General features: G+C 38.0%; 1 protein-coding gene across 1 annotated transcript in view; it reads right to left on the bottom strand.

The window, feature by feature from the left end:
* The window catches only part of LOC590274 (solute carrier family 2, facilitated glucose transporter member 1), a 38,606-nt gene extending 23,572 nt beyond the window's left edge, over positions 1-15,034 (bottom strand). The window contains exons 1-3 of the mRNA XM_030987133.1: positions 14,823-15,034; positions 13,608-13,709; positions 4,063-4,223 (exon numbers count right to left, since the gene is read on the bottom strand). Coding sequence (XP_030842993.1) covers positions 4,063-4,223; positions 13,608-13,709; positions 14,823-15,005 — 446 coding nt within the window. The 5' untranslated portion in view covers positions 15,006-15,034. The remainder of the gene's footprint in view (positions 1-4,062; positions 4,224-13,607; positions 13,710-14,822) is intronic.
* Positions 15,035-16,045: the final 1,011 nt, after the last annotated feature.

Genomic DNA, 16,045 nt, shown 5'->3' with positions numbered 1-16,045 from the left:
AAACTAATGTACCTCATAGATTGTACTTAAATTCTCTCTAAAAAGTTGATGAGAATGTTGAAAGACCAAGAAGGTATTAAAGGTGGTCTGTATTATATACAGCCTACCTGAAAATTACACTAAAGATTATCTAAGCGCTATACTGGAAGACCCTGGTCCCCATTGTTTCTTCACAATGCTGTTAACATTTACAATTTAAGACTAATGTGAGCAAAGTGCACTACTAATGTGCATCCCAAAAAGCATAAGAACATAATGTTCCTTTTCTTTGTCTTTAGGTCTGAAAACAATCAAACCTCATGACCCTACAGGTGATAAATCTTACTAAGTACACTTCCTTAATCACACAACATCTTTATAAATGTTTAAAGTGTACCCGTCTGTGTAATTCAAATCATGAAAAGGCTAGACTTCGAGTGCTCTGTATATCACAAATATCAAAATAATTTGCTGGGACATTAAGAACAAAATGACGGCAATAACATACTCTTTAAGGTAAAGACAAGTTTTGGAAACACCCCCCTCTCAAAAAAATGAAATGGAAGCTCTTATTACCAAATTATGTGAAAGAATATGTTTTGACTACTGTAATACGTGATCATACAAATTTTGCCGGGAAACCAAATGGTTCCTATAGGCAATGGGCTAAAGGGAGCATGTTGTGGACACTTCATATACTTCCCAAATTTGACACCCCATTTTTAAATGTTGGCTAAAGGCATCATAACTGCCAACTATTTTGTCGTTATACTACTGAATAAATTGACTACAGATCTCTTGTCTGTACATCACTTGGTATTTACACTGTAACCTGTCTTTCGGTGGTGGGTCAGTTCAGCCTCCCTTAGGCTTGACCCATTACACAGCATCTGTGGTAAACTTGTGTGTTTTGAATCACTTGGTATACACTGTAATCTCTCTTTCAGTGGTGGGTCAGTTCAGTCCTAACGAGGATTGACCCATTACACAGCATTTCTGCTAATTTTTTGTGTTTTACATGACTTGGTAGTTAGTTATCTTTTGGTGGGTCAGTTCAACCCAGCGCTCAAAATACACGGGGGCAGTGGGCGATTCGCCCCCATGAGCTACATAATCGCCCCCGTCAGGTTGCTCACGGGGGCGATTGCCAAATTAAAAATCGCCCCCATGGAATTATAAAATAAAGATTATCTTTTCTGTTATAACTTTAACACAATATTGAGTTTCAATTTTCAAACCTTAAACCAATGAAATGGAACTTAGATTAGCATGCAAAATTTCTTTTTCTATGAGTAGGGCCTATTATTACCGATTCAGCTCGCAGTACAGTGCCGCCGTCAGCAGTGGTTACAGGCCTACTGCGTCGTTAGTAACGGTACGTGTGCATGCTGCCGCGCCATGTCTGCTGGAGCTGGAGGCGATCGCGCAAGGGCAGAAACGTGGTCATGGAGAAGTTTTTCGTTGTGAAAGCGTAAACCCGCTGAAATCTGGTGATTTGAAATGACCATCAAATAATGAACCTCGACCAGTAAATCAATATTAGGGACTTTTAGATTTGCACGATGAGAACGTGGACTGCAACGTGTGACCTCCTTGTAAGGCACTGACAGTGCTTAAAAGGACGTCACATGTGACTGCCAGTGCCTTAAAAGGACGTAACACGTCCACGCAAATCTAAAAGTCCCTATTGAGAAGAAGAGGAAGACCAAGATGTCGTGGAATGATATGGTAACATGGGCAGATCTACGGGGGGGGGGGGGGGGGGGGGGGGGGGGGGGGGGGGTTAGGGGGTTTAACCGCCTCGCCGCTATGCGGCTCGTGGACAATGCTTCGCATGTAAGTAGATGCCAGGAAAACATCACTTACGGGGGTCCAAAATCAGGAGCGGATCCAGCCGGCGGCAAGAGGGGGAGGGGGGGCCCAAATCTGGGCTGGATAAATGCACATAAATTTGTTTTTGGGGTAGTTTTATATTTATGCTTTATATGTAGTTGATAATGAATGATTAAAATAAAGAGAGAGAAAGAGAGAGAGAGAGAGAGAGAGAACCACCAGCATTTTGCAATGGTTCAGGGTTTGTGTAATGTACATTTGAAACCATTTATTAGCGTCTCAACCCTAAAAAAATAGCGAAACTATTTGTGAGGAAAAGCATTATACTGAACTGAATAAAGAATAATAGCTTTATATTGGCTTATACTAATACTGATACGGGATAAAGACAATGTGGTATTTGTAAAGAGGTATTCCAAAATGACATTCTGATAATTAACATTTTGTTCTGGTATCATATGTATATACGCATAATACAACTGATCTTTATGATTTCTTAACGTGACATAGCTTCTTCTCCCCCTGCAAACAAAAAAGAAAAAAAGGTTATTTAATAAAAGCATCATGCGACAAATAATCGTTGTGATTCAAATTGATGCAAGGATTTTTTGGAATAAGGAATGCTTTTCACCAGAATCTTCTTTGTAAAAACGACTTTTAAAAATCTCAGCCATGCAAATCTGCCACTGTGTTGTAAGATCACTTTCAGATTAGGAGAAGTGTATTATTTAATGAGTATTTTACATTGAATGGAACGTCTCAACTCAGTAAGCATGGCTGAGATTTGTAAAAGTTGTTTTTACCAAGAAGATTCGGGTGAATAGCAGTGCTTATTCAAACAAATATTCGCATCAATTTGAATCACAATCATTATTTGTCACTTAATCCTTTTATTTATTTACAAAATAGCACACACACAAAATCGCCTCGCCGCTATGCGGCTCAGTAAAGAAAGAATGTAAAGGTTGCTCCGAATAATGAGGAGGAAATAATGTGCAGAACGGGAAAAAAATCGAGAGAATGTCTTCACAGGATGAAAGTCAGTAACAGCTATGTAGCTTATAAATTTGTAAGAGGGAAAATGATAATGATGAAATAGCAAATAATTGAGGAGTATCATAGGTACCAATTCAATGGATATTTGTATAAAAAAGAGCCCCAGTGAGAAGGCTCACGGGGGCTCTTTTTGGGGTTAAGAGCCCCCGTGGACAAAAAATAATTTGAGCCCTGGTTCAACCCCACCCAGGCTTGACCCATTACACAGCATATGTGGTCGTGTTAATTATATGAATAGAAAGATACAATGTTTGGAGAGTTAAAAAGAAGGTTGAGTTCTGGGAAGAGGTGAAAAATAATATGTGAGCATTACTCATTCTTATTATGCAAGTGTGGAAGAACATCAGTTAAGACATGTTCCCTGAAAAGCATGGCTCTTCAAATGCCTTCATATTCTAAATATGCATGTAACATCGTAAAAATCGGGGGGCCGGCTTTTTACGCCAGCATGTTCGTGTAGTCCCATATACATCTTTCTGTGCAAGTGTTTGTAACTTTACCAAGACTTGGCCAGATTTCTTATCATTTTGATGATTCCAGAACCTTGCAATATACACACATTCTTATATGTTAGATGATCAACCTTTTCTGGTCGGTTCCACACCGTTTCTTTCATAATGCAATCGCATGACCACAACTCAACTTCATCTTTAAAGGGTACCAAAAATCTTCATACTAACTATACTCTTATTGTGAAGTATAAAAGATTTGAATAAATTCAGTGAAAATTGAGCAAAATCAGGCAAGGAATAAGAAAAGGAAATGACTGGTATTAACAAGTGGTTAGGGAGAGAAAGGTTAAAATGTTTGGTCTACACCTAGTTCGACTTCCATTCAAATAGTCTACAATCCAAACAGGCTAATAATCAATCAACGATTATAATTTGTTATGATTAAATGATTATTAGACCATATGGATAGTAGACTTACTAGACTAAATGGGCATTATACAACCTTGGAATTGGGCCAACTGGCAATAAGGCCGACTGGCAATTAGACCAAATGAGTGATAGCCCAAATCTGTAGTAGACTTTCTGGAGATTGGACCGATTGGAAATTGGACCAAATGACTATTAGCCTAAATGGTCAGTAGACCAAATGATGAGTAGACGAACTGGTTGTAGACCAAATGGCAATTCATCAGTAAAAACATGCATAAAAATACTAAAAGGTCTATTGAATTTCATATCTCACCTCCCAAGATAGTTAGCAAAGAATCCTGCTGATAGCGATCCCACCATGCCTCCTACCGCAAAGATGGCCACCGCCGTTGACCAGATGAAAGTGACCTGTTCTTGCCCCATAGACTCGCCAGTCCGCTTGAAATTTGTCTCATTGATGAACGCTTCTATGACCTGGGGAAAAAAAATTCAGGTACATAGATCATTGTAACACTTTAGGACTGTGATAAAGAATCCTTCACAAATGTTAAGTGGATGTCAAGATAACTTTGAATTGAAATGGGAGTTAATTAAGGTCAGGTGGAAATTATATATTTCTACACAGGTGTTTGATAAAATCATGAAATATGGAAGAGAAAATTCTTTTCCAACAAATTTTATTTCGTACAAGTACAAGTGTTTCATACATGTTTATACTATTTCAACTACCGGTACTTGTTTAGCATACATGTATATATATAGAAAGAGATTTACATTGGGTAAAGTACAATTTATTGTACTTTTTTAGATACCCCAAAAATGCCCCTTTTTACATAGGAAAAGTGCCCCTTTTATTTTGTAAGAAGTGTCCCTTTTACTTTGACAAGTGCCCCTATTACTTAGTAAACGTGCCCCTTCCCCTTTTCACATCTAACGAGTGCCCTTTTTATTTTTGACACGTGCCCCTTTTCCTTCGACATGTTCCCATTTTCCTTTGCAATAAGTGTCCTTTTTCCATTCTCATAAATCTTGAAATTATCTTGAATAAGTGCCATTTTTAATCTCTAAGTAAGTGCCTCTTTTCAGGTACGAGAAGTGCCCCTTTTCAATTTTGATAAGTGCCCCCTTCACCTCTGATAATTGCCCTATTCAAAACTGAGAGATGCTCCTTTTACTTTGACAACTGCCCCTTTTTTTCCTTTGTAAAAAGTGCCCCTTCTCCTTTTAATAACTACCCCTTTTTTAAACTCGGATGAGCACATCTTTCATTTTAATATGTGCCCCTTTTATTTTCTAATAAGTGCCCCTTTTTCTTATGATAAGTGCCCCCATTAAAAAGAGAGAGCTCCTTCCCCTTCTCATAACTACCCCTTTCCATTTCTAATAAGTGCCCCCTTCTCATTCAACAAATGCACATTTTCCTTTATAATAAGTGCCCCTTTTACATTTTCATAAGTGCCCCTTTTTATATCTGGTCAGTGTCCCTTTTCACCTCTGATAATTCCCCTTTAATAATGATACGTGCCCCTTTTACTTATAAATGACCCTATCAAAATCTGATGGCTGCCCCTTTTCCGTCAACAAATGCCTATTTCCCATTTTCGTAAACGCCTCTTTTTCATCACTGGTGAGTGCCTCTTTTCAGGTGAAAAAATGCCTCATTTTCACCTCTTATAATTATCCTTTGTACTTTGACACGTGCTCCTTTTCTTTTCTAATAAGTGTCTTATCCCTTTCGATAATTGCCCCCTTTTCATGTAATCATTAAACGTGCCCCTTATTTAAGCGACTAAGAGCTATTTCCCCCAAAGTTCGCTCGCTGCGCTCGCTCGCATTTAAAGATGATATAATTATGTTACTTATCAAAGGTCTTTTCAGTCTTCCGTTATGAGAATGTGTTTATAACCCCATCACGATTGGCTTTTGTCCTCTTTATAAGATGTAATTTTTTGCACTGCGACCTCACAGATCTTTAAAATTTTTCTCGCTCGCTTCGCTCGCTCGTAAATGCATATTCATACATCACACCCAACGGTACAGTATGATGCATAAGCGATATCTTGTATGATGTATGAAGAGAAACTAAATAATGAAATCATCCCTGATAATGTAGGGGTATATACCAATGTCTAAAAAATGGTATATTTTCGCTTTGAGATTTCCCAATGTAGGTGCCTTTTTTTTCATTAATTTCATTTGATGCCGACTACTGTTTATCTATAATTCATGCATAATGGTTAATGATTCTGCGTAAACATGTTGATTTTTCGAGATTTATTGTTGTACCATATAATATGGTAGGTGGTATGTTGTGTTGTACTGGGGGAAAATATGCTGGTAATAATTGTATTCTCTATTATTGGTACATTAAAGTGGTTGGTAAGATTGTCTGCTAGAAGCCAACATTGAACAAAACAGACTTTCTTTTGTACGTGTGAACTCTTTTGGCATAACCATCATAATAGAACAATTTTGTCATATCTACTGAATAGAAAAAGGCATTTGCTTTTCAAGATTTGAGATTCCAGTTTTATTGTCCATACATGTAATAAATAATACAGAAATTTGAACCAGAACTAGAGTTATGTTCCAAGATAAAACATTCTATGCTACAGGATCCTTTTCTCCTCTTTTGCCGGGGGCTACAAACTACATGTGCTTGTATCTTTGTGCATGAAAGCTCTTTCGGTATATTTGTGCAGGTACAATATGCTCACAGTATTTACTAGTATGTATGTACATGTACAGGTATGTACTTTGCTTTCTTTCTCCACAAATCTTGAGCTTTTCAGAGATACACATCTTTCTCTGTTCCAGTGTACATTTTTTCTTCATTCTGCTGGAGATTAAAGGATATGAGTTCAATATCTGTCTGACCCCTTAGCTGAGGATGTGTTTAGTCTATGTACTGAGCAAATTTCATGAGTTTCATGTAAATAAAACTCTAGATTTAACAACAATCGCTTAAGCTGATTTGTTGTTGAGATCTAGAGTTTAAAAAAAGGGAAATTGCATCATAATATTTTCATACATTGTACCTACAACTTGATACTTTTATTGTTGACAAAATAAAGGCCTAATCTATTGTTTCCCAAAGTCCAAACAAATATTGATGCACTAAAGATGTAGTGGAATTTTGAAATTAGATCTGACTAATAAAGAGAGACAATGTTTTGGGGTTTTTTTTTGGAAGAGGTCTGAATTTATGTTTTTTGTATAATGAGCCCAATGTGTAGAAATCTTGAAAGTTGTGAGTCCAGACCAGGACTTAAAGCCCTCATACATCCCCGGTGCCTGCTCGTGTCAGCCCTGATGTATCATTGGCTGGAATTCCTTTGAAATTTCTGATGTTACTTTGGTTTTATCATCATCAAAACTGCACTACAAACGGGCTTCCTACTAAAAAGGAATGTTAGAGTTTTCTACATTTTTTTAAAATGAAAATTGAAACCAGACGCAGAGTTTAGGGTTTTTCTTTTTTTTTCTGGTTTAGCAAAGGAAGTTTAATAGTTACATAAGTTTTCCTTATGTTAAACATGAGTTTACACCCAGAGTTGGGTTTACATGTACATGTAGGTGGGTTTACATGTAGCTCATTGAGAAGGACGCCCTACAATTACAAAGTACAATTGTATGATGTAATCTTTAAACAGGTCTATGGTATGTAGATGAGAATTTTCTTCCACATTCACTCATCCTCAATTACGATCAGAATTTCTCTCTTAAGTGAACCCCACTGTCTGTTCTTCCTTTATGTCATTGTCTGCTCTCAATATCCCCTAAATACCTCAGTAGGCCCGTCTTCACTATCTCGAGATTGCCAAATATCCAGCTATTTGAACTATCCCGATCGCAAACTATCCAGCTATTTGCGTCTTCATTAGACCGAAGTAGCAAATTAGCTGGATAGTTGGTCGGGATAATATCCCAAGATATCTCGGTCTAGTTTGCAAAATATCCCACTATTTCCGAACTAGCGGGATAGTTTGCGACCGTCTTCATTAGACCGAAGTCCGGAGTCAAATATCCCGATCCCATCATGCACAACGATTTCCGGTTCGCACATGCGATCTATACCGCTCAGCGCGCTAGTACAACCACTGACCTCGAGTAAGCACGGAAAACCGCAAACTAGACTGAGATATCTTGGGATATTATCCCGACCAACTATCCAGCTAATTTGCTACTTCGGTCTAATGAAGACGCAAATTAGCTGGATAGTTTGCGATCGGGATAGTTCAAATAGCTGGATATTTGGCAATCTCGAGATAGTGCAGACACGCCTAATGAGAAGTCAGTTGTCTGCTCAGATACTTCTAAGCTTCAAGGACAGTGAAGTGACAGAGCACTTCAGCTATTCTATCAACCCACACCATATATTCACCATTGACCATTTTCGCAAATGGAACCAAATTTACTGTACGTCTTTGTGCAGTGCCTCATATTTGTCCTTTCAAGTTAAACATTCACATTTGAATGTTATAAATATTGATGTGCTTTTTGTTTGGATAATAAACTTCAAACTAAACTAAACTAAAATATATCATTCACCTGTAATGAATAAAATTTGTATTTCAACGATCAGAATACAAAATGCTATATTATGTGTTAGCCAGGGAAAGCCTATTACTGTTTTCATACTGGCAATATTTTGCTTAACCCCGTACTATAGATGGGGTTAAAGGGTATCTTAACCCCACCTATAGTCCGGGGTTAAGCTTATTCCACTTTCTTTTCACACGGGCAAAATGTTGCTTAACCCCGTACTACATGTATAGATGGGGTTAAAGGGGGGGGGGGTTTAGCCCCACCTATAGTACGGGGTTAAGCTTATTCCACTTTCTTTTCACACTGGCAAAAATTTGCTTAACCCCGTACTATAGGTGGGGTTAAAGGGGGGTCTTAGCCCTACCTATAGTCCGGGGTTAAGCCTATTCCACTTTCTGTTCAGACTCGTTTTTTACCAAAGTGGGCTAACCCCACCTATAGTACGGGGTTAACTAACCCTGAAAAATAGCAGGGCTAACCTCGCAATTGTGGTGCTAACTCCTGCTAACTCCGCAATTGCGGTGCCAAGCAAATGAATGAGAACAGAAACGAAAAATAGTCCGGGACTACGCAGTGAAGCGAATTAATGAATTCCATGGCCATCGCTAGTACTGGGCTAAGGAATTGCAGTGAGAAAAGCCAAAAAAAATAGTCCGGGTTAAGGATAGTACGGGGCTAAGCAAAGTACGTGGTTAAGCAAAACCAGTGTGAAAGGAGTATTAATGTTTGTCCAACCTGGCAACACAATTAATGTATGCAGTTTGCCTTCTGACCATTGATTGAAATACAATTATTCTTAACAGATGAATGATATATAATTATAATTCGTATTGAGGCATTTCACAAAGACATATGTAGATTTGGTTACATTACGAAAATGGTCTATTGGCCAAGTTGAAGAAAATAAGGCCGAGTAGAATTGATTCCAAGTTTCCTTCGCCTACATACATGTAGCTGACGCGATGAGCTGTGCTTCAATAATGCAAGTCATTGTGAATATGTATACTTTACATAAGATGATGTCATTAAGTCAACAGCTAGTTTTTTTAGGTCAATAACTTCTTATTTTCTAAGCTTTAGGTTTCAAGTTTTTAGAGAGCTTATACTCCTCTGACAGACACTAATAATTGATATCACTGTAATCTATGATTTATTTATTAGCTTTCCTTTGATACATAATTCATCCATTTAATTTTTCACTGCTAAACAAAGTCAACCAAAATTCATTCATCGTTTCTTGTCCCTGCCTGCTTCCTTTAATATTCGAACCTCCCTCTCCTTTTCTTTTCCATTTTTTTGTTCATGTAACACAAAATAAAGGAGAATCTTAATTAGTATTTCGGCACTAAGAAATCCAATCAATAAATCAAAATCAATAATATCAGCAAAATGTGAAAAGCCTCTGTAATGCTCAGACATACATGTATAAACCACTATCAAGCTAACCAACGTGTATTGAAATTAACGCCATGATTTGTAGGTGCAGCAAAAAAAGTCAAATATCATAGAACCGTCTCCTTATTTTCAAAGATATTTTGTAGCTTGGACCTTACTTGACCAAAAAGCACATGTACATGTACATGTACAGCTAATCAGCTATGAATAATGATCTTTTTTCATATTTGGACAGTACTAATGAGAAGGTTAAAGGTACTATGTCCCATTTGCAGGACAAAAAAATGAAAAAGTTAAATTCCAACTGCATTTGAAAGATAATACTAATTTAGAACTTCCCTAAAATAGGTGGGGCTTGAAAATGTCTTCAAGTGGGAAAATAACGACTATTAGTTGTCAAATCGACTTTAGGGCTATAGAGCCCAAAAGTAATAGTCTTGATTTTCAGACGATTGTACCGAATGGTCATACGTTTTATGCTGCGCAAAGATTCCATCAGTTTAATCTTGGCCATCACAAGAAGTGGGTTATTGATGTAGACAAATGCTCATTCATGTATGTTATTACCAAATAAGAAAAAAGGCCAGTCAGTCACTCAATAGTGTCTGACAGTGAAGTCTAGCAAGTAAACGGGTTTCCTTGCATAATTTGAACACTGCTAACGTTTAAATTTCACAGATAGGACATACACGACATATTCATAAATTCTACAGAATTTGAGGTTGGCTGCAAAAGGGACATAGTACCTTTAAGAGCAGAATGACCAATAGCTTCTCATTAAAGTTGATCCAAGTCGAGCCACGCTAGATTCATTAGCTGCATTCACACTGCAACCAAAAATCATTATTTTTTCTCAAATTCTGATGTTTGCATAGCAACTACATGTACCGGCAACACAACAATAATACCACCTGTTGTTGGGTAAACAGTCTAAACACTCTAACAGGGTGTCAAATTCCCCATGAGAGCCCACTTCTATGTGTTGTTAAGCCTTGTTCAGATATGACGCAACAAAAACGCTGCTTTTTTCAATGACTTAAAGATACCATGGCAGGAATTATGAATATATGTCATGTATGTCCTATCTGTGAAATTTAAACGTTAGCAGTCAGTGTCCTCATATTCAAATTACGCAAGGAAACCTGTTTACTTGCTAGACTTCACTGTCAGACACTATTGAGTGACTGACTGGCTTTTTTTCTTCTTTGGTAATAACATACATGAAAAGAGTTGTAAAGGGTACATGAGCATTTGTCTACATCAATAACCCACTTCTTGTGATGGCCAAGATTAAACTGATTGAATCTTTGCGCAGCATAAAACGTATGACCATTCGGTACAATTGTCTGAAACTCATCATGACTATTACTTTTGGGATCTATAGCCCTAAAGTCGATTTGACAACTAATAGTCATTATTTTCCCACTTGAAGACATTTTCAAGCCCCACCTTTTTTAGGGAAGTTCTAAATTAGTATTATCTATCAAATGCAGTTGGAATTTAACTTTTTCATTTTTAGCGTGCAAATGGGACATAGTACCTTTAAAGGGTATATATGCTCCACATTTCTGATCTCACTGAATACATGCAGGACCTTTGTTTCACGTACAGGTGTACACGTAGCTGCCATTCATTTAAACGCCTCTTCTTTTTCTTTTACTTCTATAATTTTTAATCAAACATGAAGTAAAGAAGTAGCTGATGAAATTTAACAAATTAATCAAAATCACTGATATAAGTGTGAATTGAATTTTCTTGAGCCTTTGCCTTGCTTGGACAAAAGGACCATCTTTAACACCATGATTTGTGTCCGTAGCAGAAATATAGAGTCAAATATATAAGAGCCGTTTCATCATGTTCGCAAGACGGGGAGAATAGAGGATTGTATCTCAGTTCTTACTTGATCAAACTGCATGACCAAGAGCTTCTCATATTTAATAAGGTAAGGCAATGCAGACGCTAAAATGCCAAATAAAATTACTTCAGACAAAATCATCTTCTCCAGCTTCAGTGATTCCTTGGTCTTTTTCATTGCCATTTGATTATTTGTTGTATATAAACCATGACAGAACTGAGAAGAAATTGAGTAAGCATATTAATCAAAATACCTGGCATTCAATTACAGTAGTGCAATTTTAAGGAGCCCCTGTCCTCATGGACAAATGGAAACATCATCAAGCAATCTTGCCTTGTACATGTAATGGACACAATGGTGTTTAGTTTTTTTGTTTACTGTATGAAATGGAAGTACCCTCTCCTCATCTTCAAAAGAGGAGAATATAGCTACAGGAGAATATTGTAGTTGGTATCTTACTTGGTCAAAGAGCATATTATATAGAAAACCTTTTTATGATTAAACTGTGAACATAAGGCAAGAGAATAGTTACAAATGACTGGTCATAAAATGCAATGCTGGACTTGTGGGCCATGTCCAGACGATACTGAATTTTATGTGGCAGTCAGTGTACACAATACTATGAGAAGTCAAGTTCTGGTTCAAAGATAACAAATAATTTGTGAAGATTTAGGAAGAGTTCCGTGGTAGAAATGTCCCCTAAATTGCTCTTCAAATGCCCTCTTATTAAAAATAGGACGGGATTAGATGAAAATTTTGGACCAAACACTCATTCCTCATGTGGGTGTATTCCCTTTACATGAACTCATTTCTGTGTGGGGTTCAAACATGTGACAAACATGTACACGTAAATGTAGCAAGAGTGGTCAGTTTCTGTTCATCTTGGACATTCCAAAATCCAAAACCTATACACCAACTTCTATAGATTTAGATTACATAACTTACTTTTTCCAATTTCTCCCATAAATTTCTATAGTTTCTTTCACAAAGTAATCGCATGCCCAATTATACTCAATTTTATTGTTCATTACACAACTATCGACCATGGGGAAAGCTTTGAATTATGTAACTTCCTTTTGTCAATGGTTTTCTTGATTTCTATAAACAAAATCACGATGTGGCCGAGCTGTGGCAATCAAGATGGCAAGATTCTCCCAATACACACTACAAAACAATCCTTTAATCCTTTAATCCTTTAATCCTTTAATCCTTTAAGCACAAACCTTTAATTCCAAACTAGAGCGGGCAAAAGAAAAGGTACATATAAAACGTCGATTACGACCGAGATACTAGGATCTACATTGTATGTCGAATTAAAAAGATACTGATAGGAATGGAAAAGGGAGAAAAAAAGAGAGAGAAGCCTACATGTATGTAATTTGTTATACTGTTATCCACATAAAATATATTTGAGAAAGAAGGAAATCAATATTAAAGGCCCACTGCACTACTTGTAGTTACTTGCGCCCTCTATATAACAAACCATGCCTAATCGGTGACCATTGGTCCCCCATGATCCTCTTTTTCTTATGTTAACTGAGAGCTGAGTTGGTGAGATAACCACCTATCTAATGACCTTGCAGGGCAGTCTAATCCCTCCTGTAAACTACATCAGATAAGCTTTAAAGGTAGACTTTACTACTTCAGCCAGAAGGGCATGGTGTCGATCTGTAACTGATACACTGTACCTATTCATCAGGGGGGGGGGGGGGGAGGATGATCTATTCATTCATCCCCCCTGATGAATAGGTATTACGTAAGGATCGACACCCATGCAGAAGGGATTAGACTGCCCAGCGAGCCAGCGAGGTTACTGTGACAGGTGACTATCTCATTAACTCAGCTCTCATTCAACATAAGAAAAAGAGGATTATGGGGGACCAACAGGCACCGATTGGGGAAGTTTTCTTAAGAGGGAGCAAGTAGCTACAAGTAGGACAGTGTGCCTTTAAAAAGAAAGGCGTTGGTGAGTCAGTTCTTGACTGATTGCCATTACAAAAAAACCAAAAACAAACTGGAATTCTAGTTCTGTGGCTTGACTCATAATTATCGATACTTACTTTCTGTGGTGCGTTGATGACACCTGTGTTGTACCCAAACTGAAGTGAGGAGCCACATACTGCCGCTGCACAGGCCAAGGCCAATGTTCCAGTAACCTTTCCCTGAATGCCACACAAGGTGAAAAAAAAAAATTCATGTTAATTCAATGTTGTACTAAAAAAAAATAGACTCTTCAATATTAAAATGCTCTGAAACAAAATAATTCTTTTTCTTCAAGGTTTCACTTTGGCCATTCAACCTATCAATGAAGATTATTGACAGCTGAGTTGCTGCTACACTGTATACCAAATTTACGTCAACGTGTACAGAATTCATGCAAGTAATTCACATTATGATGATAATGATCATTATTACGGTCGCTAACTTCATGCGCACTCGCGCCCGCCTGCAATTCTTTGTTGGTACGGTATCTAATTGTATTGGAATTGCATATATGCAGCAGTTTGCTGCGGTAGGGGCGCTGGTCCGAGAATGAGGACTGCATGTCCTCATAAACGAGGATACCTTTGACAAATGCAGACAAATTCTTGAAATTGCATCCTGAAAAATAAGGATCGTCCGCGTTCTCGCAGAAGTTTTTTTCACCGCGTAAGAAAATAACCCTAGTTCACCGTCTACTTTTATGGGTGTCCGTCGCATCGCCAACACGCGAATCAGAAATTTGAAAGGTCTGCGCAAATGCGAACGATCCCTTTTTTTTAGGACGCGTCTACTGTCTGCGTTTACAAAGACGATCCTCTTTTTGTTGACGCATCTATCCGCGTTTACAAAGTGAATCCTCGTTTTTGCGGACGATATCCTTCTTCTCTGTTTGCCGTGAAACCTGTGAGAAAGTGCATTATTAATATAGACTCTAGGTCTAATCTTGTTTTTATAGGAAAAATAGAGGTCAACTCCAAAACTCCAAAGTGAAAAGAGAGAAGAAAATGGGCACGAAACAAACAGGTATCATATCATGCTAACGACTTTTAAATCATGACCATTTTTTGAGCAATTGTTGAAGATTTAGTTAATTTTTGCAATGTTTTAGTTTAGTAGGGTATCTCTACCCGTCTACGCTGGAGTAACGGGTCAAAAATTGATACGAAGTACATGTACATGTACTATGTACACTGCGGCCTTCATGACATGAATGTAGTATTAAACCAAGACAAGAATCAAATTACATAACAAAAACCTACATTGTTTTTACGTAAAAATTGATAAGATCTTACCGGTTTAGGTGATTCCATTTCACTATCGTTCCTGTGTCCGTTTGATCCACTTAACTCCAGTGGTTCCTTAGTGGTCATCTTACCAAGTGCAGGGCGGTCATAAGCAGGATATTCGGTAAGTAAAGGTACGTTTTCGTTAGCTGGTTCAGATTCAGCTAGTGCTGTTGGTGCGGCGCATGCCATTCATACTCATAGTATAGGCCTATGCGGTCGAATGCATACACCACGTGCATGTATTGTTTGATCAATTTTTTTGTTATGTAGTAATCAGTTAGTCTACGTGCAAGTTGTAGGTTGCGCTAAGCCTAAGTTCAGTATGTTGGCATTTTCTACCGTGCTCAAATCAGGAACTTAGAGGATTTTTTTAAAAATTCTTCTAAATATGATTGTGTTCACCGATTTTAAGGTGTGCATTTCTGGTCTGAAGAAGAAAAAAAAAAAACGCTTTTCATTTTAGCCAACAGTTTTACTACGTTTAGTATACAGACTACTATTAGAGTAACGGTTGACAGGGCTTGGGGGCGTGGTTCATCGGTTCTTTGGGTTCATTGGTTTAGAGTCAGCAAGGAGTTACTACACCCTGTGTTATTTATTTTAATTTTTAAGATATTTTCTACATAAAATTAAAAACATAGAGAGAAAAGAAAAAATGAATCCCCCCCCCCCCCTATTCCATGGGCTGGATTTTTTTAGACTACTGCGGCCTTATGAAACAAACGAATAGGCCACTAATATTGTGCATTTTACCTAGATCCGACTCTGCTATAAATATCAGTTATTTTCATTAGAAAGAATAAATAGGTTAGGCCTGTACACCCCCCCCCCCCCTTGTACATGAAACGTCAGATATAAACACACAGGCCTGCATAATTTTGGTCAAGATCCACGCAGTTCAGTGGCAGATCCAGGTGGGGTGTGGGGGGGGGGGGGGGAGGGGGGACGTATCGGCCGCGCCGCCACCCCCCCCCCCCCCCCTTAGGCCGCGGAGGGAGAGAGCGGATGAAAAAAAAGGGGAAAAAAAGAAGAAAAGAAAGTATAAATGAAAAAGAGAAAGAGAGAGAGGGAGGAGGAGGAAACACAAAACAATTATAAATAATTATATAAAAAAATCTCTACTAGCTGAGTAACGATTCGGCTACAAGCCTTTTGATGGAAACCAGATCCCACCGCAAGCTATGCTTAATAACAGGGCGGATCTAGCTTTTTGCAAGGGGGGGGGGGGT

The sequence above is a fragment of the Strongylocentrotus purpuratus genome, unplaced genomic scaffold (assembly GCF_000002235.5).
Source record: "Strongylocentrotus purpuratus isolate Spur 01 unplaced genomic scaffold, Spur_5.0 spur5_scaffold_16, whole genome shotgun sequence".
Classification (NCBI taxonomy): Eukaryota; Metazoa; Echinodermata; class Echinoidea; order Camarodonta; family Strongylocentrotidae; genus Strongylocentrotus; species Strongylocentrotus purpuratus.
This window is presented reverse-complemented; position numbering and strand designations above follow the sequence as displayed.